At 39.6% G+C, this 25495-nt stretch overlaps 1 protein-coding gene across 3 annotated transcripts in view; it reads left to right on the top strand.

Annotated features, from left to right (window-relative positions):
• Positions 1-701: 701 nt before the first annotated feature.
• MRS2 (magnesium transporter MRS2) overlaps positions 702-25495 on the top strand; it is a 33263-nt gene continuing 8469 nt past the window's right edge. The window contains exons 1-9 of one of the 3 annotated variants that reach the window (XM_045866297.3): positions 702-1000; positions 2873-2946; positions 5501-5537; positions 6735-6847; positions 15837-16010; positions 17863-17993; positions 18441-18557; positions 19834-19986; positions 20217-20334. In XM_045866297.3, coding sequence (XP_045722253.2) covers positions 829-1000; positions 2873-2946; positions 5501-5537; positions 6735-6847; positions 15837-16010; positions 17863-17993; positions 18441-18557; positions 19834-19986; positions 20217-20334 — 1089 coding nt within the window. In that variant the 5' untranslated portion in view covers positions 702-828. Of the gene's footprint in view, positions 1001-1125; positions 1371-2872; positions 2947-4788; positions 5005-5500; positions 5538-6734; positions 6848-15836; positions 16011-17862; positions 17994-18440; positions 18558-19833; positions 19987-20216; positions 20335-25495 lie in introns of those variants that run through there. The other 2 variants (XM_064597096.1, XM_064597097.1) reach the window with 2 other exon arrangements.

The following is a 25495-nucleotide window of genomic DNA, read 5'->3' as shown; positions in this document are numbered from 1 at the left end:
CTGTGAAACTCATGTCTGTCTTCTATTACTACTGTAGAAGGGACAAGTCTATTAACTCTCTTAAAGATATGCATATATACTGTATTTAATCACTTCTAAAACCCACCCTTTTTCGTATTTTAAAGACTGAAATTGGGATAAGTCTTGAAATGATACAATTAGAAAGCGCAATTTCTTTTCTTTCTTGGTGGTACACAAAGTAACGATTCCTTGAAATTGACACTATCTTACAGTTGATTAAATACACGGTGTAAATCTTGTGGGTTTACGTTCCTCAATCTTCACACGCGGTAGTACATCATTCCGTGGGACAGTTAATTATTTCTGCTACAATAAATTTAAATATAAATTGAGTTACGAACGGGCATAACTTCCTCACTTCCAAATATACGCACTTTGTCATACGTATGAAAGTGCGCCAGAAACTGCAAAGCGTTACACACAAGCCGGGTATTTCTTCACATGCCTGGTTACCTAGATCAATAACCCTTTACGCTCCGGGCTAACCTCTCCGAGGCCGCAAGGATCCGGGTTCGACGGCTCGCGCCCCGCCCACCAGCCCAAGCCCGGCCCCCCGCACTCTCCAGGTACGAGACGCGACCTCCGATTGGCCACGGGACGCAAGGAGCGCGCCCCCGAGGCATCTTCCGAGCATGCGCGGGAGGGGAGACGCAGGCGCGGCACGCCCCGCGCATGCTCAGTACGGAGCGGTCGCACCTCAGGCCCCGCGCGGGGCCGCGTCGCTGCTGCCGCCGCCGCCGCCGGGCCAGCCACCGCGCGGCATGAAGGGCTGGGGTGTTGCTGCGCCCTCCCGCTCGCTCCAACGCCATGGACTGCCTGCGGAGCCTGAGCCGGTTCCTGCCCCGGCGCACGCGGTGTCCTCTGGCCCGGGGCCTGACCCTTGGGGCGCGCCCCGTTGCCGCCTGCGGCCGCGCGGCCCAACTCCTCGGGCAGAGCCGGGCCGCGCCGCCGTGCGAGCCCCGCCGGCCCCGCGTGGCAGGTACTGCGCTCCCCGCCTCGCAGCCCAGGACGCGGGTCTGGGGTGTCCCCAGGGCCCCGACCCGGCGTGGCCGTGCCTGCCCCGCGCTCGGCGCAAGCCTCGGCCCCGGGTCCGCCCTTGGGGCGCGCGTGCGGGAGTCCCGGCGGCCCCCAGCGCGGACCAGCCTGTGCGCCGTGACGCTCCGGGCTCCCCGCTGGAGCGCTCTGGTGGGAAGGGTTTCTTGGTTCGTTTTTTAGCGAGAGTTTCGTCCCTATCTAAGTATTTTTCTTCCCAGTCTTCTTCCCTTTGGACATGGACACATTTTTCCGGGTGTTCAAGTGAGGAATGGGGACGCACCTGTAGATGAGGCTGAAAACGTCGAGATTTCATAGTAAGAGTGGCTCCCGAGAAAGATTGGTTTTTCAAGTAGGGTGTAGCAAGCCGCAGGGGGTCGGTAGTGGGGAGGAGGAGGAATCGGAGTTATTTTTTCACCAAATGATAAAGCAAATGTTAACATTTTCACAAATGTGAGGATGTAGGTGCTACTATTGCTCAGAAACAAGCGACGTGAAAATGCCTGGCTCCCGAAAGGATTGCGCTGTTCTCGAGTTTTCTCAGTTCTATACTCAGAATCCCACAGTAACTCACCCCCCCCTCACTAGAGTCTGAATTGGGGTACGCCCCATATTCCCTCCTTTAATGCTTGGGAACCCAGTTTCAGCCCATCTGCTGTTGTAGGACAAAACACTGAGATTCGGAATCTCAATGGAAACGTTTTATCTAACTTGTGGCTGATGAGCAAAATGCTGATTTACAGCTCTGACTTTTACCTTTATTCCTCTGACCCTTCTATAAAAGGGAAACAGCAAACCTCAGATGCTAACAAATTACATGAGACGCTATATGTAAGGGGAAGGAGTAAGATCAGAAATGAGTATTTCTGCATGTTCTGTGGAGTCAACATGATGACTTTGGAAGCAGAAAATAATTGGTAATACCTTTACACTTTCTGCCCATTCCTTTTATGTTTGGTATTTTGAATGGTGTCCTTTGTCAGTCCTTAAATTTACGTGGTTACACTTCAGAACTCATTTCGACTCAATCTAATCACGTTTTAAATAGACTTATTTTCAAATAAAGATTTTTCTTCATTCCAGTTCAAGGGCTTATTTCAGGAGTATTCACTAGTAAAGTATGTGGAAAAGTCAATATGGAAGTAAAATCTAGGTTTCATAATTTATACATCAAATAATCCTGATATTGGAATGCTGAAACTGGTGGTATTTAGGATCTATGTTTTCTGAAAGATATTTACCAGTATAATTTTCATGAAGAGCCTTTTTAAATTATGCAAAAAAAAGGTGAACATTTTAATCTCAGAACACTGTTACATATTTGTTCATTTGACTTTGAGGTACCAGTAATAATTAGAATAAAGGCGGTTGGAATCCATAAATTATTCTAGTACCTCACCTAAGCCGTTACTTTTTTTTTTTTTTTTTTAAAGATTTTATTTATTTGAGAGAGAATGAGAGAGCACATGAGAGGGGGGAGGGTCAGAGGGAGAAGCAGGCTCCCCGCCGAGCAGGGAGCCTGATGCGGGACTCGATCCCGGGACTCCAGGATCACGACCTGAGCCGAAGGCAGTTGCTTAACCAACTGAGCCACCCAGGCGCCCCTAAGCCGTTACTTTTAAAAAACATTCCCTGCCAAATCTAACATAATCCCCTACAGATGTTAACATTAGCAAGTAAGAGTGTTTCTTTCTCTTTTCTAGGAAAAAGTTTCCAAAAAATAGTAAAATAGTCAGAAGACCACATAATAGAGTTATATTGTAGCCATATGTTAATACCTATTGTGTGATTACAGAGAATTCTCTGATTTATTCTTCAGGTGAAATGCGCCGGTTCAGAACTTCGGATGCCTCTCAAGCTACTTTATCCAGTGTAGCGCCACTGTTTACTGTGGTGAGTGTGTACGTTTGATAACTTACACAGAGTACTTCCCGTACTTACTAAGTTAACTGAGTTAGACTGGTCGGCCAAGGTAGTACTTATTTTTTGTTTTATAGTGAATCATTATACTTCTAAGTCCTCTTGTCTTTGTGTTTTTTAGCTAGTGACCTGAGTGCCAGCTAGATTTACTTAACAGCACCCTTGGAACTTTGCTATTGACTGTGGAAGTCTTCTTTTAATCCTAGAACTGGTTGTTCGAATCACAGTTCAGCACTTCCTAGTCAAGATTTCCCTGTGAATCCATGTGGACGTCCTTGAAGGCTGTTAGCTGTAGGTGCTTGATCCTGTGCTATGCAATGTGATACATGCAGAAGCATTTTGAAGGCAGCGAAGTGTAATATTTAAGAGTGCATGCTTTGAAGGTTCATGATCTCTGCAACTTTCTCTGAAAAGATTCAGGAGAAAATAAAATAATAAGAAATAACGTGTATCCCACCCACATATCTCAAAAGAGAAAAATTAGGCCATCGGGGCAAAATGTTAGCAAAAGATGAGTAGGTGAAAGTCACATGGGAATTGGTTGTAAGATAGTCTTGCAACTTTTTTGTAGAGCTTTAATTTTTTTTTTTAGAAAAAGTTGAATTTAAAAAAGTAATGTGGTTGTTCTGAACTAGCATTCCTAAATTCAGATCTCAGCTCTGCCTCTTAGTATAATATTTGGTGGACTCTGACAGGGTATGATAACATCTTTATGCCTTTGTTTTCTCATCTATAAACTGGGGATTATAGTACCTACCTTATAGAACTGTTGTGAGGTTTGAATTACGACCGTATATAAAACCCTCACACATGTAAGCATTCAATATATATTAGCCATTATCATCATCATTATTTAGGCTTATTAACATAAGAACTTTTCTTTATAAACTATGCAAACAAAATAACCCCCAGAATTACGTATGAAAGTTCATACTGTTATTCAATGTTCTAGAACATTTGGCCAGTTTGGTTAAGAATAAATTCAGATATTAAATATTGAAAGAAGGTTCTTTGCAGGTGAAATCATTGTGTCCCAAGAACACTTAAGAAAATTAGTTGATACTATTTGAAATGAGAGCTTGCTAATCCGCTCACTCTAGATGATGTTACTTTATAAGATAAACATTTAAAAAAATGAGTTTGTATGATTTTTTATCAGAAAATATCTCATTAAAGGAAAACGGTAAAGATAAATATTAAGATGCAAAAATACTATATTAAGTTGAAAATGGAGGAGAGACTGCAGAAAAATGTAACACGAATATATTGAGTAGGAAAAGTCTGGGAGAACATTCAATAAAATATTGGCATGGCTTTCTCTAAAATTTGTCTTATTCCATGTGATTTATTTTATTTTACTTTATTTCAAATTTTCTGTAGCAGATATATTATTTGTGAAATAAATTTGAAGAAAGCTAGTCTATATTACACAAAATAGTTTCTTTTGATGTAAATTTGCCCTTGAACACTGGTGGCTTATGGTACTCACCTTGCTCTTATCTTTGCTCGTGAAGAGCAAGCTAAAATATACACTGTGAGATTTTATTCTGTTGCTGTTAACAGCATGCATGCGTTTCCGTGGTAAGAACCCAGCACTTGTACCTTCAGCTGGACCTTACAGTCTTTCTGAACATGCGTATTTAGTAGTAATTAGTACATTTCAGCACATATTCACACTTGATAGGTATTCAATACTTGTGGACAAGTATTTCAGAAAAATGTTTCCTCTGCTTTATAGGAAATAAGTATATTTTCTGCATCATGTCCTCTCTTCAAATTATCAGAAGAGGCCTTTTCTGTAAATCTTTGTTGATTCTACAACACTCACCAGAGAGACTCCATAGCCTCCAGTAGATGCTTAGATTCGCAAGATAAGCCACATGTGGTCTCACTCAGTTCAGAAGGATAAAGGATAGGAAACGCACAAGGGCAGCATCAGGTCTTTCCTCTTCCACAAAAGCCCTTGCAGCCATCCAGCGGCTTCTCTGGACCCCGTGTGACAGCAGGTGCAAGGAGTTGATGTTCTTAAAGGTGGGTGCGAGTTCCACCGTAGCTTAGAAGCCCCATACCTTTTAGTGCTGGTATTTCTTGTAACCATCTCCAAAGCCTGCAGCATTCCTGCAGGGAACACGGCCAGTTATAAGAGCCACGCCACTGAAGGAGAAGCAGGGGGATGGCTTCCCACCAGGTGTCCGTAATTCTTTCATAGTCTCCCTGGCCCTAAGCAATCTACCAGGCATTGAGCATTTTTACCATAAGCAATGTTGCTTAGTAACACAGCTGATACTCTTATCAGATTTCCAGGGGAGCCAAGACAGAAAGTTAATCAAAGGTCACATTTGTCCTAGCAGAGGAGAAAGGGATTCTTTTAACCCTTAACTCATCGCTGAATTTAACCTAAAGAAGCAGTTACGGCTTATCTGCACTGCCGTATTTGGGAGCTATCATAATACCATATGGTATAATACTGTAAAGAGCTTAGTCGTTTGGGAGAAAATAATATTTTGTTTTTATTATCTCTCTTCAGACAAAATTTGACAAAGAGGGAAATGTTACTTCTTTTGGTGAGTATCTTTCATTTTCTTACAAATCACTTTTTAAATCTGAGTGAATCTGATGAAAATCAAGAAACTGCAGTGTTTCGAGTAGGATAGTCTTTGTGTGTATGGGTGTATTGAAAGAGATCTATCTTCAGCATTTGTCCATCAGTCCTGCTTGGATCTGGCGACACCTGGATTGTGCATGTTGTCCCAGAACTGGTTTCTGTTTCTTTGTCAGAAGCCACTCTCTCTAACAGGATGTTAAAGGAGTTTTTTGAGAGCAGAGGCTGCTATGCAGCTGGAGCACATTTTGTTTCTTGAGTCTCCCTTTCCATGCCCTTCTCCACATGTACATCTCCTATTCCACATTTAAGGCAGACTTAAGTAGTACTACCGACATTGCAGTGGCAATGGGGGGCGAGACAGGAGGGGCGGGGCACCAGACGGCGCTCTGCTGATGATCGCTCTTATGGACAATTACTTTATAAAAGGAAACTAAGCATCACTTTACTATCTGACCTCAGTTGCCGGCTTCATTCAGATCTCCCATGTGCTTCCAGCCCCATGATCCTGTTCCTGCTCTTGCCGAGATCCTGGTGGGAAATTTGGGGTATTTTTTGCCCATTATCTTCTTCCAGTGACTGTTCTAATTAGCGCTCTGTCACAGGTGTGATTGGACACCACAACTATAGATGCCACTTGAACCATTTCTTGAGTTTCTTCATCCGTTATGCTTTCTCTTAAGTAATAAGGTTAGTTTTCAGGTGGGAGAATCTAGTGAGAAAACTATTTTCTCATTTTGTATTAGTCCAAGAACCAAGAAAATTGAATTCTCTGTTCACAGATTTAAAATACTGAAGATAGACAACATCAGAAATGTAGTTCTGTATAATCTGTATTTAAAAATAAAAATCCGTTTCTAGAGCTTAGAATTGATACTGTCTTAATTGTGTGTGGCTGTGGATTTTTATACTGGTCCCAAGGGACATCTAAATACAAAGAAATTTTATGAAGTATGGGTAAGATGAAAAAAGAATTATTAGAGTTTGACCAAATTTAGCGTATGTTTTTGAGGTAAAAATGGCTATTAAAAAAACTTATTTTGGCTTGTTTCTGGTAGTAGAAAATGATGTCGATGTTGGTGGAAGGGGTGCCCTGATCCTAAAGGCTTCCATTGATTGGTTTGGCCCACTCTCTTTGTTAAAAATATTTCTTTTATAGAAAAGAAGAAAACTGACTTATATCAAGAATTAGGTCTTCAAGCCAGAGATTTGAGGTTTCAGCATGTGATGAGCATCACAACCAGAAACAATAGGATTATCATGAGAATGGAGGTAAAAGGTTTTATGTCATCTACATTTCTCACTGGAATCTTACAAAAGTTACTTCCTAGCTGTCTTGATCAATATCTAGGTTAAAAGCAATTTTGTAATGAAATGGGTGTGTGAAACATAGGATACTTTATAGTATAACGTGTCATTTTGAGTGGAACTCCTCTTTCATGGATGCTGTACATGAAAGGCATAACTCTGCTCTATTTTATGTAGGAAAAGTTATGACTGCAGTCCCTGTTCTCACTGCTTGAATTTGGTCTCTGGTTTCTGAAATGATAAGAAAAAGAATCTTGACTTATAATAGACATGTTCAGTTGCATACATTTACATGTCATTAGAGTATAACTTCAGCTACCAAGAATATATTCTGGTTCTCCAAATAGACCAAGAATATCCCCTGAAGTTTATAATTTTAACTTAAATTTTTATTTTAACCAAAAGCTTCCTAAAATAAATTGTATCTTCCCCTGCCTACTGAGAGTGCACTAAATATAATTTGCCTTGTGATTCAGAGTAAATCTGAACATACGTAATTTTGGTGAGCTGAAGTCTAGGGTTCAGAAATAGATGAGACATGGTTCTCGATGATATGGGCCCTGCAGTAGACATTAGACCTCCTTTCCTCCCTTTTTTTTTTTTTTTTTTTTTAAAGATTGAAGATTTTATTTGAGACAGTGCAAGCAAGAGTGGGAGGAGAGGCAGAGGGAGAAACAGACACCCTGCTCAGCGGAGAGCCTCACATGGGGCTTGGACCCTGAGATCATGACCTGAGCCAAAGGCAGAGGCTTAACCAACTGAGCCATCCAGGTGCCCCTGAAGTCAGTTGCATTTCAATACACTAATAATGAAGCATCAGAAAGAGAAATTAAGAAAACAGTCCCATTTACAATTGTACCAAAAATAATAAAATATCTAGGAAGAAACTTAACCAAGGATGTGAAAGACGTGTACTCTGAAAACAGTAAAACACTGATGAACAATTCAAGATGACGCAAAGAAATGGAAAGATATTCTGTGCTTATGGATTGGGAGGACAGATATTGTTAAAATGTCTATACCACCCAAAGCAGTCTACAGATTTAATGCAATCCATATCAAAATACCAACAGCATTTTTATTAATTTTTTTTAAGTTTTTATTTTTAAATTTTATTTATCCATTAGAGAGAGAGAGAGAGCACGAGCAAGGTGAGGGGCAGAGAGAGAAACAGACTCCCCACTGAGCAGGGAGCCTGATGCAGGGCTCAATCCCGGGACTCCAGGATCATGACCTGAGCTGAAGGCAGACAGCACTTAACTGGCAGAACCACCCAGGTGCCCCTAAGTTTTTATTTTAATCACCAGTGCTCCTCATAGCAAGTGTACTCCTTAATCCCCATGACCTTTTTCCCCCATCCCCTACCTACCTCCCCTCCAGTAACCATTAGTTTATTCTCTATAGTTAAGAGTCTGCTTCTTGGTTTGTCTTTTTTTTTTTTCTTCCTTTACTCCTTTGTTTACTTTCTTAAATTTCACTTATGAGTGAAATCATGTGGTATTTGTCCCTCTGACTCATTTTGCTTAGAATTATACTCTCTAGCTCTATCCATATCTTTGCAAATGGCAAGATTTCATTCTTTTTTATGCCTGAATAGTATTCCATGATACACATATACCATATCTTCTTTATCCATTCATCAACCAATGGATACTTGGGCCACTTCCATATCTTGGCTATGTAAATAATGCTGCTGTAAACATAGGGGTACATGTATCCCTTTGAATCTGTATTTTGTATTCTTTGGGTAAATACCCAGTACTGCAATTGCTGGATTGTAGGGTAGTTCTATTTTTAGCCTTTTGAGGAACCTCCATACCGTTTTCCACAGTGGCTGCACCAGTTTGCATTCCTACCAACAGTGCAGGAGGGTTCCTTTTTCTCCACATCCTCACCAACACTTGTTGTTTCTTGTGTTGTGGATTTTAGCCATTCTGTTAGGTGTCAGGTGTATCTCATTATAGTTTTGATTCGCATTTCCCTGATAATAAGTGATAATGAGCGTCTTTTCATGTGTCTGTTGTTGGCCATCTGGATGTTTTCTTTGGAGAAATGTCTGTTCATGTCTTCTGCCCATTGTTAATTGGATTATTTGTTTTTTGGATCAGTTCTTTATGTTTTGGACACTATCCCTTTATTGGATATGTCATTTGCAAATATCTTCTTCCATTCCGTAGGTTGCCTTTTAGTTTTGTTGACTGTTTCTTTGCTGTGCAGAAGCTTTTTATTTTGATGTAGTCCCAATAGTTCATTTTTGCTTTTGTTTCCTCACCTCAGGAGATATGTCTAGAAAAATGTTACTACAGCCAGTGTCAAAAAAAGTTACTGCCTGTGTTCTCTTCTAGGATTTTTATGGTTTCAGGTCTCACATTTAGGTCTTTAATCCATTTTTAATTTACTTCTGTGTATGGTGTAAGAAAGTGGTCCAGTTTCATTCTTTTGGATGAGGCTGCCCAGTTGTCCCAAACCATTTGTTGAAGAGGCTGTCTTTTTTCCATTGGACATTCTTTCATGCTTTGTCAAGATTAGTTGACCAGATAGTTGTGGGTCCATTTGTGGGTTTTCTATTCCTTTCCATCGATCATTGTGTCTGTTTTTGTGCCAGTACCATACCGTCTTGATGACTGCAGCTTTGTAATAGAGCTTGAAGTCCGGAATTGCGATGCCTCCAGCTTTGTTTTTCTTTTTCAACATTGCTTTGGCTATTCGGGGTCTTTGTGATTCCATACAAATTTTAAGATTGTTCTAGTCCTGTGAAAAATGCAGTTGGTATTTTGATAGGGATTGCATTATATTTGTAGATTGTTTTGGATAGTATAGACATTTTAACAGTATTTGTTCTTCCAACTCATGAGCATGGAATGTCTTTCCATTTCTTTGTGTCTTCTTCAATTTTTCATAAGTGTTCGTAGTTTTCTGAGTACAGATCTTTTACTTCTTTGGTTAGTTTATTCCTAGGTATCTTACGGTTTTTGGTGCAGTTGTGAATGGGGTTGTTTTCTTAATTTCTCTTGCTGCTGCTTTATTACTGGCGTATAGAAATACAAGAGATTTCTGTACCTTGGTTTTGTATTCTGCGACTATTGAATTTGTGTATCAGCTCTAGCGGGTTTTTGGTGGTTTTTAAGGTTTTTCTATATATAGTATCATGTCATCTGCAAATAGTGAAAATTTTACTTCTTCCTTACCAATTTGGATGCTTGTTTTCCTTTTTGTTGTCTCATTGCTGTGGCTAGTACTTCCAGTACTGTGTTGAGTAAAAGTGGTGGGACTGGACATCCTTATCTTGTTCCTGATCTTAGGGAAAATGCTTAGTTTTTTGAGTATGATGTTTGCTGTGGGTTTTTCATATTTGGCCTTTTTATGTTGAGGTATGTTCCCTCTAATCTGACTTTGTGGAAGGTTTTTATCATGAATGGATGTTGTACGTTGTCAAATGCTTTTTTGCATCTATTGAAATGATCATGTGGTTTTTATCCTTTCTCTTGTGAATGTGATGTATCACATTGATTTGTGAATATTGAACCACCTTTACATCCCAGGAATAAATCCCACTTGATCATGGTGAATGATTATTTTAATGTATTTTTAATGTATTGTTGGATTTGATTTGCTAGTATTTTGTTGAGGATTTTTGCATCTGTGTTCATCAGAGATACTGGCTTGTGGTGATTCTTTTTTTGTGTGTGTATGTGGTAACTTTATCTGGTTTTGGTGTCAGGGTGACAGTGGCCTCATAGAATGAATTTGGAAGTTTTCCTTTCTCCTTTTTTTTTTTTTTTTTTTGAATAGTTTGAGAGGAATGGATAATAATTTTTCTTTAAATGTTTGGTAGAATTCACCTGTGAAGCCTTTCTGGTTCTGGACTTTTGTTTGTTGGGAGTTTTTTGGTTACTGATTGAATTTCATTGCTGGTAATTAGTCTGTTCAAATTTTCTATATCAGTCTGTTTCAATTTTGGTACTAGTTTCTAGGAACTTAAGCATTTCTTCTAGTTTGTCCAGTTTGTTGGCATAGTTTTTCATAATCTCTTATAACTGTATTTTTGCGGTGTTAGTTATTATTTCTCCTCTCTCATTTGTGATTTTTATTTTTGGTTCTTTTTTCTTGTTAAGTCTGGCTAGGGTTTATCTATTTTAATTGATTTTTCCCCCAAGAAAACAGTTCCTGGTTTCATTTATTTGTTCTATTGTGTTTTTAGTTTCTATATCATTTATTTCTGCTCTAATCTTTTTTATTTCCTTTTTTCTGCTGGCTTTAGGCTTTGTTATTATTTTTCTAGCTTCCTTAGGTGTAAGATTAGGTTGTTTGAGATTTTTCTTGTGTCTTGAGGAAGGCCTGTATTGCTATATATTTCCCTCTTAGGACTGCTTTTGCTGTATCCCAAAGGTTTTGAACCATTGTATTTTCATTTTCCTTTGTTTCCATATGCCTTTTTATTTCTTCTTTTATTTCCTGGTTGACCCATTCATTGTTTAGTAGCATATTATTTAATCTCCATATATTTGGGTTCTTTCCAGATTTTTTCTTATGGTTGATTTCTAGTTTCATAGCATTGTGGTCAATAAAGATGCATGGTATAACTTCAGTCTTTTTTAATTTATTGAGGCTTGTTTTGTAGCCTAATACATGATCTATTCTGGAGAATGTTCCACATACACTTGAAAAGAATGTGCATTCTGCTGTTTTAGGATGGAATGTTCTGTATATATCTGTTAAATCCATCTGGCTCAGTGTGTTATTCAAAGCCATTGTTTCCTTGTTGATTTTCTGTTTAGATGATCTGTCCATTGATGTGAGTAGGGTGTTAAAGCCCCCTACTATTATTGTATTAGTATTAATTACTTCCTTTATATTTGTTATTAACTGTTTTGTGTATTTGGGTGCTCCTATGTTGGGTGCATAAATATTTACAATTGTTATATCTTCTTGTTGGATTGTCCCTTTTATTATTATATAGTGTTCTTCTTTGTCTCACATTACAGTTTTTGTTTCAAAGTCTATTTTGTCCAATAAAAGTATTGCTACTCTGGCTTTCTTTTCACTTCCATTTGTATGAAAAATGCTTCTCCATCCCCTCACTTTCAATCTGTCTAGGTCTAAAATGAGTCTCTTGTAAGCAGCAGATAGATTGGTCTTGTTTTTTTAATCCATTCTGATACCCTATGTCTTTTGATTGGAATGTTTAGTCCACTTACATTCAAAGTAATTATTGGTAGAAATGTATTTATGCCACTTTATTGTTTTGTGGTTGTTTCTCAAGATTTTCTCTGATCCTTTCTTGTCTTTCTTTCATGGTTTGCTGGGTTTCTTTAGTGATAGACTTGGAGTCCTTTATTTTTTTACATATCTATAATTGGTTTTGACTTGTGGTCATCATTACGTTTGTATATAACATCTACATATTGCAGTCTTTATGAAGTTGATGGTCATTTAAGTTTGGAACCATTCTCCCCCCTGCCTCCCAAGTTTTAGGTATATGGTATCATTTTATATCCTTTCATTTTTGAGTTCATTGACTGATTTTTTATAGGTATATTCATTTTTACTGCTTTTGTGTTTCTAAACTTCATACTGTCATTTGTAGTCTTTCCTTTGCACTCAAAGATTCCCCTTTAATATTTCTTGCAGGGCTGGTTTAGTTGTCATGAACTCCTTTAGTTTTTGTTTCTCTGGGAACCTCTCACTCTCCTATTCTGAATGATAGCCTTGCTGGATAAAGTATATTTGGCTTCAGGTTTTTCCCATCTAGAACTTAAAATACATCATGCCACCCCTTTGTCTTGGAAAGTTTCTGCTGAAAAATCTGCTGATAGCATTATGGGGTTTCCTTTGTATGTAACTATCATCTTTGACTTGCTGCTTTTTATATTTTTTTATCACTATATTTTGCCATTTTAATTACAGTATGTCTGGTGTAGATATGCTTTTGTTGATTTTGTTGGGAGTTCTTTGCCTCTTGAATCGATATCTGTTTCATTACCCAGATTATGGAAGTTTTCAGCTGTTACTTCTTCAAGTAAATTCTCTACCCAGTTTTCTCTCTCTCCTGGGACTCCTACAATATGAATGATATTACATTTGATAGAGTCACTGAGTTCCATAAGTCTCTTCTCCTGTTGCATAATTCTTTTTCCTCCCTTTTGTTCAGCTTGATTACATTACTCTGTCTTCTAGGTCATTAATTCATTCCTCTGCTTCTTCCAGCCTTTTCTTCATTCCATCAAGCGAAATGTTTCTCATTTATTGACCCCTTTATCTCTTTGTTATTCCTCATCTCATTAAGGATCTCATTGGTGTTCTCCACTCTTTTCTCAATTTCAGCGAGTATCCTTATGATCATCATCATTTTAAATTTCCATCAGGCATGTTACTTATGTATGCTTTGCTTAGATCTCTGGCTGTGGCATTGTCCTGTTCTTTCATTTGGTATAAATTCCTCTGTCTTCTCATTTTGTCTAAGTCTCTGTGCCTACTTCTGTGCGTTAGGAAAGTCAGTTACGTCTCCTGTTCTTAAAGATAATGGCCTTATGAAAAAGAGGTCCTGTAGTTCCTGCAGTGTAGTGTCCCCTGTTTCCCAGGGCCTGGCACTTCTGCGAGTATCTCCAGTGTGTGCTGGGAGAGCTCTTCTGTTGTGTCCTGGCCACTTTATCCTTCAGGCCAGTCATCTGCAGAGGCTCTCTTTGCCTGTTGTGGACAGTGTTTGGTCCCTAGCCTGAATGTGGCACATTTTAACTAGGTGTGCTCTGGTCTGCTTGTGAAATGAGAGCTATTGCTACCGCCATGAAAACTAAGGCCTCACGAAACTCCTGGGTCAGGAGATGCAGTATGAGCAAGGGATTGGGCTGGTCTTCTTGGGGAGGGGGCCTGCTGTGCTGGGACTGAGACAGGCGTGACTGAGACGACCTGTTCCACCAGAGCGAGGGGTGGTGAGACTTGGTATAAGTGAGTTAGGTAGCGAGGGTCACTGCTAGGCTGGTTTCTGCAGGTGCCTCTGTGTTTATGCTGAGCGGCAGGGGAGGGAAATGGCGCCTACCTGTTCCTTTGTTCCTAGAGTGGTCTCTCCATGAATGGTGCCTCTCTGGGACACATTCCAAGATGAGCAACTAGCATTTCCCTACTGTGTGCCCCAGGTGCTCTTCAGATTGCTGTTTCCATGCTGTATGTCCAAGGTCTGTTTGCCCTTCCTTTTCTCCAAGAGCTGCCCCAGTGTCCTCTGTGCTCTAAGCATGCTGACCTTTAAAACTCCAGGCTTTAAGCCCCACTGGTTACAAGAACTCATGAAATTCAGGCTCTCCTGCTTTTCAAGCCAGTTGCTGCAGGGATTTGTTTTTCCTGTGCGCTGTCCTGTGTGCTAGTTTATCTCGTGTCCTTCCCTGCAGCCATGGCTCCCTCCCCACCACCTCGGCTACACGTTGCAGCTCCATCCTTCCTACCTTCTTTGTGGCCTCGCCTCTACTTTTGGTTGTGGAGTTTGATCTGCCAATCATCAGATTGATTTCTGGGGTACTTAGGATGGTTTAATAGTTACCTAGTTGTATTGGTGGGAGGAGGCAAGCCTAGTGTCCTACTCCACCACCATCTTTTCCTCCCAATAACAGCAGTTTTCACAGAACTAGAACAAATATCCTAAAATTTGTATGGAACCACAAAAGACCCCAGTTAGCCAAAGCAGTCTTAAAAAAGAAAAACAAAGCTGGAAGCATCACAATCCCAGATTTAAAGATATATTACAAACTGTAGTAACCAAAACAGTATGGTAATAGTACAAAAATAGATCAGGAATAGAATAGAAAACCCAGAGATAATTAATCTTTGACAAAAGAGGCAAGAATGTGCAGTGGGAAAAAGTCTCTTCAATAAATGGTGCTGGGAAAACCAGACGGCCTTATCCAAAAGAATGAAACTGGACCACTTTCTTACACCATACACAAAAATAAACTTAAAATGGATTAAGGACCTAAATGTGAGACCTGAAACCATAAAAATCCTAGAAGAGAGCACAGGCAGAAACAGACTCTTCACTATAGAGAACAAACAGATGGTTACCAGAGGGGAGGTGGGTGGGGGATGGGGGAAATAGGTGTTGGGGAATAAAGAGCACACTTACTATGAATGAGCACTGAGTAATGTATAGAATTGCTGAATCACTATATTGTATACCTGAAACTAAGATAGCACTGATAAGTATACTGGAATTAAAATAATATTTCCCCCTGATCATTTTTTAAAAGAATTATCTCTTTGATGTAGAGAGAAGTGTGTGATAAAGCAAATTTAGCAGAATGTTATTTGTACAGTCTAAATAATATGTATATAGGTGTTCACTGTGTAATTTTTCAACTTTATGTAGAAAAATTTTCATAATATGTTGGGGAAAAATGTGAAAAATCTCTAATTTTTATATCACTAATATAGTGGCCACAGACTACTCTTCTCACTTAACGGATGCCAGTCTTCAGAATAAATTTCTAATTTCTTGGTGCTCTAAATTAGAGTACTAAGGCTATGTTTTATCTTTATAATTTCAAATTAGCTTAATATGTTTTGGTGACAGTTTAAAAAAGCAACTTTCCCACTTCAGCCAAAGTAATCATGATTAAACTATAAATCTTTTCTAAAAGTCTACCAAATACATGACTTAAGAATACCTTATCTTGTTTTCTTTGTTCCCTGTTGTTCTTCTGATTATCCTGGAAGTCTTGATATGTAGCTTAATTCCAGTTGTGTTGAGATTGAGTTAGAAGTACATATATTTTTAGGCTTCCTTTTTTTAAAAAAAAAAGTCTTTTTTTTTCTTTTAATATGATTTGGTTTAGGCTTAATCCGGAATTAAAACAGTATTAAACCCTGTTTTATGAATGTTGTTCTTTTCCTATAGCTCTGCACCTTTCATGTATGCGTGTGTGCTTGTGTGTACATATGGATAATTTTTTTTTTTTTTTTTTTGCAGTATTTGAAAGCTGTGATAACTCCAGAGTGTCTTCTGATATTAGATTATCGTAATTTAAATTTAGAGCGATGGCTGTTCCGGGAACTCCCTTCACAGTTGGCTGGGGAAGGACAGCTTGTCACCCACCCCTTACCTTTCGAGTTCCGGGCTACAGAAGCCCTCCTACAGTATTGGGTAAGCCTGTTCTTACTTCACTTCTTGAATTTGTTCTTGTTTTAAAGTGCTGTTGAGTAGGAAGACAAGTTGGTATTATTTCAGTGGCACCTTCCCTAACCACACCCCGCCTCCAAACAAAAGCATCTGTGAGAGTCCTGGGCAGAGAAAGTACTTACTTGTGAAGCTGTATGACCCAATCAGATGGATCCGAGGTCTCCAGGTACAGTTTATAGAGTCTCTCTGAGCATCATACTATGACATTCACTCAGTTAAGCACATTTTAAGTTGGCTGTCCTTTGTATAATTTTGATAACTGTATTTTAGGGCTGATAATTCAAAATACTTAACATCCTAAATAGGATATAAGAGAACATATCAAAAAAGTTTTAAATGTATTCCATTTTATTCTGTAACTAAATTGTGTGTTGTAAAACTGCATACACATGATAAACATTACAGCTCAAGTAATTCTAATACTTCACATATCACTCTGATTTGTGTGTACAGTCCTTGGAGACCGCTAGATGATGCCACTGTTTGAGACCTACTTTGACATAGGAACCAGGTGTAATTCTTCTAATGATTCCCCCATTATGTGGATAGTTACTGGGTGTCCAGGGACTCTGTCAGGCCCTGAACAACGGTGGTCACTGCCCTCCTGGCCCCACAAATTGTTCATGATCTTTTCTTCTCCCCAGTAGTCAGGATAGTACTGTTCAGGAACTGGCTGCACGCAACAGTTGGTTCTAGGGCATGCTAACCAGAGTGAGAGAAGGAAGCAGGTAAAGAGGATGAGCAGTGGGTGAGGATTGGATCAACCCAGGACCCTTCCTTTCGTCTGCCCTGCTGTACCGAGGGAGTAGGAAATGGCTACATCCCCCACTCGCTCAGGTTCATGAGGGAGGAGCACCAGCTAGTACCAGCCGAGGAGATGGTGACTAGTTGGGGCACAGTTCCTGAACAGGGAACGTGCCGGGGAGGGAAAGGAGGGAAGGTGCGGTCAGTGGCAGGCTACATGGGCTGAATAAGCTCTGTCGAGCTCGTGCTGAGGTAAGTAGTACATGCTGGCATTTATGCCATTTGTCGTTTCCCCAGTCACTGCTTAATTCTGTTACACTGTTTACCAACTGGTATGGAAGTATTTCAGTATTTTAACAGTGGGTGTAGCTGTATCGGTGCTTTCCTGCTGGATGCCTAAATAATAAGTGTACTTTTGACTTGACACTGATTGATTTCTTTTTTTTTTTTTTTAAGATTTTCTTTCATTCATTCATTTGTCAGAGAGAGAGAGAGCACAAGCAGGGGGAGAAGCAGGCAGAGGGAGAAGCAGGTTCCCCTCTGAGCAAGGAGCCCAATGTGGGGCTCGATCCCAGGACCCTGGGATCATGACCTGAGCTGAAGGCAGATGCTAAACCGACTGAGCCACCCAGGCGCCCTGACACTGCGTGATTTCTTAAAATCCCAAGTTATGTTTTGGTTTTTGGAAGAATTTTTTTCACAGGAATTTTGAACTGTATTCTGTTTACAAAGAACATGGTTATTGTTTACCAAGTGTAAAGTATGTGTTTTAACCATGGAATGGCAGGCTTTATTTTAATCAATCTTGCATTCTTTTCATAATAAATGTTTGTGGGGGAAGACTCTTACAAGAGTTAATTCCCAGTCCACCAAATGCCTGGTAGCATTATGCATGGTTATCTTTTAACCTGGTAGATCTAATTTTTGAATCATTCCAGCCCTGACCATGTTCTGAAACATTACCAGCCTTTCTAGCTATTACAGATTTCTGTGTTTAATCAGAGGATTCACTGACCCTGAGTATTCTAAAAAGATTGTTTTGATTCTTATGAAAGGTCATGTTGTTATCTAGATCAGCACTCTTCAGGGGAAACTTAGCATTTTGCAGCCACTGATCCTTGAGACGTTGGAAGCTTTAGTGGATCCCAAACATTCTTCTGTAGACAAAAGCAAACTGCACATCTTACTACAAAATGGCAAAAGGTAAATATGGGTGATTTACCAATTTGGGAGGTAGACAAAAATATCTGAAGCTTCTCTTTTAGTAGTCCTGATAGAAAATGTGTAACATTAATTCAGATACAAAAAAAAAAAATACCAACTGGTTTTGCTAATGGTAATGGTTTTCTCTCTGTGCCTTCAAAGTAGGAAAGTAGCATAGGTGGCAAGTTGAGCTAAAAAGGGCACACAGACTAATGTTTATTGAAAAGCTGTTTTGCATGAAATGCAGTATTAGGGTCTTTATTTTTGGATGCGAATTGATTCTTAATGTGCATGGTAAATATAAAAAAAAAATTTTACAAGTTGGTGTTTACCATGAATATATAAGTGGGTCTACTTGATAAGATACTTTAGAAAGATACTTTTTTAATAGGGAAATGTGTTTATAAGTTAATGTTATTGATCATTTCTCTACAATTACTCTTCTAGTCTGTCAGAGTTAGAAACAGATATTAAAATTTTCAAAGAATCCATTTTGGAGATCTTGGATGAAGAAGAGTTGCTGGAAGAACTGTGTCTGACAAAGTGGAGTGACCCGCAAGTCTTGTGAGTGTACAATCCTGCTTTGTTACTTACTTTGTTAGGATCAGTCTTCTGTGTTCTGCAGGGTAGTTCTTCTTCGAGAACATAACGTTTTCTCCAGAATAGAAAATATAGGCACTTTTTATCCCCAGTTTCACTATTTTCCCGTATGTATTGCATCTGATTCAGTTTAAAGAGGATATATTGAGTGTTTACTGTGTACATGTCACTGTGCTGGGCTGTGATGAATATAAACCATACCTTTGTCTTCAAGGGACTGACCCCCAAAGTGGCACACACCTCTATCTGAATAACTTAGCCTGGGGAGTACAGTGGAAGAGAGGGAAACATACTCACATGGGTGCAGGGAGAGGGGGGTGAAGGAAAAGTAAGACACTGGCATATATTCTGTAGCTTTGGTCTAATATAAAAATACTTATCTTAGAAACCTTTTATCGCTTACAGAATTAGAAATTACTCTTCTTATGCACACTCAAGTTAAATGTTTACTTTTTAAGTACTCAGAATATTTCATTTTTGTTCTTTGTAGACAAGTATTAGAAATTAATGGAGACACCTCTGTAATGTGTATAGTTTCCCAATCTATACAGATTTTTTTAAGCATTTTGGGACATTAGTTATATTCTAATAAGGAAAAATTAAGATTATAAGTGCTGTTTTCTAGCAGATAAATATAGTAGCGGAAACTTGAACACACTTGTAACTCTTGTTTGTTTTGCGTATCAGGCCAGTCTGCGTCTAATACACTCTATAAGTATCTTTCACAGAGTACTTCAGTCCTACTTACTCTCCTTGGTAGGGGGTGGGAGGCATGAGTAAAGAGGCACAAAATGACTATTGACATCATTTAAGAACATCTTTCTTCATATATGAAAATGACATTATCTACCTTGGAAAACAAAAGCTTTTTATGTTTGTTTTTAGTTTTATTTTGCCTTATTTTCACTAATTTGCACTTATTCATCAGCATTTACACATGTGGATTTTCCTATAACTGGTAGTGCATATGTGCATGAGAATCCCTCGACTTGGGGCCACCGAATACAGTGAACCCATCTAGCCTGTAGACTAGAACCTGCGCCCTCAGCTTACTCTGTATAGTGTTTAGGACCACTTGACAAAGCCACTCACTGATTGGCCTCAATCACCTAACAGAAAAAACAAAGGCCACTTTTTTCATTGGTAGTTGAATATTATATATGGATTTGGAAAATTTTTCGTACCAAATGGATGATGGGTGTATTGGGGGTATGCTAATTACGTTAACTCTTAATTGAAGTGAAAAGAGCAGTGCTGGAATCGACCATGCGGAAGAGATGGAGCTGCTCTTGGAAAACTACTACCGATTAGCTGAGGATCTTTCCAATGCAACCCGGGAACTCAGGGTACTGATTGACGATTCACAAAGTATCATATTCATCAATCTGGACAGGTAAGAAAGTATCCTGTAGAACAATTAAAGGAATTCTGAAGTGATAAAGCTTTTAAGGAACTGTCATTTTGGGAGGAGTTATACCATCATTATCCTCTATAAATGCTACATAGAAAGATGTCCTTTTTTAAGGGAGTAGATTTAATTTCTGTGGTCTTTAATAGATGGTTTCGTGAATTTGCTGTGTATAGTTAGTGGGCCCTTCTGATCTAAGGTGTTCCCCTCTCCAGCCACCGTAATGTGATGATGAGGTTGAACCTACAGTTGACCATGGGAACCTTCTCTCTTTCTCTCTTTGGACTAATGGGAGTTGCTTTTGGAATGAATTTGGAATCTTCCCTTGAAGAGGTGAGACTATTATTTCAATAATCTAGGGATTATTTTTTGTTTTGAAGATCATTTTTTTTTAAATGGATTTTAAGGGGTACCTGGCTGGCTCAGTCAGTGGAGCATGCAGTTCTCGATCTTGGGATTGTGGGTTCGAGCCCCACATGCAGAGTAGAGATTGCTTAAAAATAAAATCTTAAAAAAAAAAACGGATTTTAAAAAAAGAGTCTTAACATGTATATACCCCTAGTGAATTAAAATGTATACTCTGATTCATTCAAAATTCAGGCAGTATTTTTAGACCCTGTTGTAACATAAATATAACTGTAGCCGTGGTTACCTCATGTTTCTCAACAAATGGAACCACACATGGAAAAGGTTTGACAAAACAGTATTACACTGTGAAGCAGTGCTGTGAGGGTGTGGTGACGCAGGATCTCACGATGAGATGGTGATCCTGCAGGATCATGCCCCGAGGGGGCGGTAAGCAGGATCACACAGTGAGGCCATGCTAAGGAAGGATTCCTTTTCTAATTCTCATGTGCCAGGCATTGGTAGTTTGCTTGCTTTATTTGGCAAGATCACAGAAGATGAATGTGCTATCCCTACTTTATAGATGAGAAAATAGGCTCAGGAAATTGGAAGTGATTTGCTATAAAATCACAGTTGGGATCTGAGCCCAAGACTTAACACTCTCCACTTTGCTGCCTTTTCACATTAATATAACACTAAGCTGCCAGAGCTCTTCATATCTTCATAGCCTGGTGTTTTCAGAAAATATCTTACTGGAGGATTTCTGGAAAATAATCTGAATATGCATTCAGCACACTCTGGCTCTGTGTCCTCATTAATCTTTTTTTTTCCTAATTTTATTTTACTTAAATTCAATTAATTAACATACAGTGTATTAGTTTGAGGTAGAGGTCAGATTCATCAGTCTTCTATAACACCCAGTGTTCATTACATCATGTGCCCTCCTTAATGCCCATCACACAGTTACCCCAACCCTTCACCCACCTCCCCTCCAGCAACCCTCAGCTTGTTTCCTACGATTAAGAGTCTCTTATGGTTTGCCTCACTCTGTTTTTATCTTACTTTATTTTTCCTTCCCTTCCCCTACCTGTGCTTCTCTCTTTTGTTTCGTAAATTCCACATAGGAGTGAAATCCTATGTCTTTCTCTGATTGACTTCTCTTGCATAATATCTTCTAGCTCTGTCCACAGCATTGAAAATGGCAAGAATTCATTTTTTTGATGACTGAGTAGTATTCCATTTTACACACACACACCCCCCCCACACACATCTTTATCCATTCATCTATCCATTGTGTCCTCATTCATCTAAAAGGTCTGTCCTCGGTCTCTTTGGCTGCCATCCTAGTTCAGCCCATGTCCTCTCTCTTCAGGACCCCCCTTTCGCTTCTGAAAAGTGGTCTGTAAAAGAAGCAGACCTGGTGGTCACTCTTCTGTAAAACTATTCATTGGTTTTTGAGCCCTTAAAATAAACATCCAGACTACGCGGCCTGCAGGCTCCTGGTGTGTGCGCCCACACCTCCAGGCTGAAGCTGGCCGCCTCGCCCTCACTGTGGGCGTTGGATCAGTATTTCCTCACAGGCCTGCTGCCTCCTGGCCCCAGCTCTCCTCGGCTCCCACCTCCCCTGCCTGGCCAGCTTCTGCTTACCTCTCACGTCCCAGCTTATGGGCCGCTTCCGAGGACAGTCTTCACTGAGGCACAGTCAGTGTTGGTCATTTTCATGCTCTTGATGTGAAAGAAAAATAGATGCCGTACGTTCGTTCATTCATCTTATAAACACACGTTTTGGGGCCTGCTATGGACTACGCACTGCTTTCAGCCCTGGGGAAGCAGCAGTGAGGGGCTGCCCCTGCGGAGGTTACGTGATCCTAGAGGAGAGAGCAAATAGACGTACAGTACGTTAGGAGGTAAGTGCCGTAACGAAAAAGCCAGGGGAAGAGATAGAGAATGTTCCCAGGAGGTGAGATAAGGAGCATCTCAGGTATAGGGTGGTTAAGAATGTCTTTCTGAGGAGATGACACTAGAAAGTGGGAAGGTCTGGAGGAAAAGTGTTCTAAGCAGCGGGGTCCACACACGTAGTTTTTGGAGCAGTTAATGGGCTGCGCTTGTCAAGCTCCTGACAAGGTCAGAGGGCAGACAAGTGGGAGATGGTGTTGAATTTGTAGAGCCCAGTGAGGGTTTGGATTTATTTTAAGTGTGTTAGGCATCTGTTGGGAGGCTTTTAAGCCCAAATGCAAGTTATTAAAAAGTTCAGAAGTAACCAAAGAACCTGGTGCAACATAGCCCAACCCTTGAAATTCTCAGAAGATAACTTCTAAAGACCTTTGCAGATTCCCCAGCGTGTGGCTACAGAACTCTTTAAAAGTTCCTGTCATTCTTTCAGATCATTTTTGTTAAGAATTGTGTTTCTGTACATACACTCTACAAGCTAACTTTTATACTTTTTTTTCATTTTATATTTAAATATTTTCTCTCACTTAATGCCTATTTAAAAAAAAAAAAAAAGGATTTTTAAATGTTCCTCTCTGATAGTTCCAGAATATGCAGTCCCAGGTGTAGGGCAACCCAGTTATAATGAGAGGTGAGTGGTTCATGTTCAGCTACTTGCTCAGTACAGGGTGATTGGCTCCCACCGAACAAGATTTGGATCAGTGCAAGGTCTCTGCTTCTGTGTAGACAGGGTTGGTATTGACAATGGTAAGTCTAAGATAGGAAAAACTTTTTTTACTTTTTATTTTAAGATAATTTCAGACACTTCTAAGAATAGTCAAGGAATTGCCATGGAGCTGTCACCCAGATTCTTTTATCACTGACATTGTATCACATTCCCTGTCTCATTCTATCTTTATGTACAGCCTTTTTTTCCTAAAACCACTTGAGAGTAAGCAACAGATGTGATGCCCCGTTACCTCTAAGTATTTCAGTATATGCTTCCTAAAAACATGGCCATTCTCCTCCAGAACCACAGTGCAGATGTGCAAATCAGGAAGTGGACATTGAAACAGTGCTGGTTTACAGTCTGAGGGCCCTCTACAGATTTTGGCGTTTGTCTTGGTGCTGCTCTTTACCTCAGAGAAGATCTTGAATCACGTGGTGTGCATCGTTGTCCTCTTTTCATCTAGACCAGTGTTTCAGTCTTTGTCTTTCATGGCCATGCCATTCACAAAGCGTACAGATTTGTAATTTGTCCCTTCATACCCTGTCGTCATTAATAGATTCTTCCTGTGCACTGTGTCAGTGTGCTCTCATGTTGAGGGTCCCCTCAGGAGGCACATGGTGTTTGTCCCATCACAGGTGGTAGGAACTTTGACCGTTTGGTTAGGGTGGTGTCTGCCAACTTAATCTCCTGTAAAGCTACTCTTTTTCTCTGTGGAACGAAGTTTCTTGTAGGGAGATACTTTGAGACTATTTGTAAAAGTCCTGTTATTCATCAAATTTTCACCCTCTAGTTTTCACAGGCATCAGTTGATCCAAAATTAATTCATGACTGAATCAGATATTACTGTCATGGTTACCAAATGGTAATTTTTTTTCTTTTTTGTTAGGTTTTTATTTTAATTCCAGTTAACATACAGTGTAATATTAGTTTCAGGTGTACAATGTAGTGATTCAGCACTTCTGTACATCCCCTGGTGCTCATCACAAGTGCCCTCCTTCATCCCCATCACCTATTTCCCCCATCCCTCCCACCTGCCTCCCCTCTGGTAACCATCAGCATGCTCTCTGTAGTTAAGAGTCTGTTTCTTGGTTTGTCTCTCTTTTTCCCTTTGCTCATTTGTTTTGTTTCTTAAATCATCTGGTATTTGTCTTTCTCTGGCTTATTTTGCTTAGCATTATACTCCAGTGGCATCCATGTCTTTGCAGATGGCAAGATTTCATTCTTTTTTAAGGCTGAATAATACCCTGTTGCGCATATATATATACACATACCACTTCTTTATCCATTTATCAGTCCTTGGATATTCAGGCTGCTTCCATATCTTGGCTATTTTAAATAATGCTGCTATAAATATAAACACAGGGGTGCCTGTATCTCTCTGAATTACTGTGTTTGTATTCTTTGGGTAGATACCTGGTAGTGTGATTGCTGGATCATAAGGTAGATCTATTTTTACCTTTTTGAGGAACCTCCATACTATTCTACACAGTGGCTGCTCCAGTTTGCATTCCCACCAACAGTGCAAGAGGGATCCTTTTTCTCCACGTTCTTGCCAACACTGGTTGTTTCTTCTGTTCGTTTTAGCTATTTTGATAATTTTGTTTTGCATTTCCCTGATGATAGGTGATGATGAGCGTCTTTTCATGAATTTGTTGGCCATCTGGATGTCTTCGTTGGAGAAATGTCTATTCATGTCTTCTCAGTTTTGAATTGGATTATTTGGGTTTGGGTGTTGAGTTATATTAGTTCATATATTTTGAATACTAGCCCTTTTATCAGATATATCATTTGCAAATATCTTCTCCCACTCCATAGGCTTGTCTTTTAGTTTTGTTGTTTCCTTTGCTGTGCAGAAGCTTTTTATTTTGATGTAGTTCCAATAGTTCATTTTTGCTTTTATTTCCCTGCCTCAGGAGACACATCTAGAAAGAAGCTGCTATGGCTAATGTCAAAGCAGTTACTGCCTGTGTTCTCTTCTAGGATTTTTGTGGTTTCAGGTCTCACACTTCGGTCTTTGATCTATTTTTAATTTATTTCTGTGTATGGTGTAAGAAAGTGATCCAGTTTTATTCTTTTGTATATTGCTGTCCAGTTGTCCCAAACCATTCGTTGAGGAGACTGTATTTTTCCCATTGGATATTCTTGCCTCCTTTGTTGAAGATTAGCTGACCATATAATTAATTGTGGGTTTATTTCTGGGTTTTCTATTGTGTTCCATTGATCTGTGTTTGTTTTTGTGCCAGTACCATACTGTCTTGGTGATGATTATAGCCATGTAATATAGCTTGAAGTCCAGAATTGTCATTCCTCCAGGTTTGGTTTTCTTTTTCAACATTCCTTTGGCTATTCAGGGTCTTTTGTGGTTCCATACAAATTTTAGGATTGTTTGTTCTAGCACTGTGAAAAATACTGTTGGTATTTTGATAGGGATGTAGATTGTTTTGGGTAGTATCGACATTTTAACAATATTTGTTCTTCCAGTCTATGAGC

The sequence above is a fragment of the Mirounga angustirostris genome, unplaced genomic scaffold (assembly GCF_029215605.1).
Source record: "Mirounga angustirostris isolate CCGP_5_RB_7025 unplaced genomic scaffold, mMirAng1.0.hap1 SCAF_8, whole genome shotgun sequence".
Classification (NCBI taxonomy): domain Eukaryota; kingdom Metazoa; phylum Chordata; class Mammalia; order Carnivora; family Phocidae; genus Mirounga; species Mirounga angustirostris.
The sequence above is the reverse complement of the archived record's forward strand: the minus strand, read 5'-3'. Positions and strand labels throughout refer to the sequence as shown.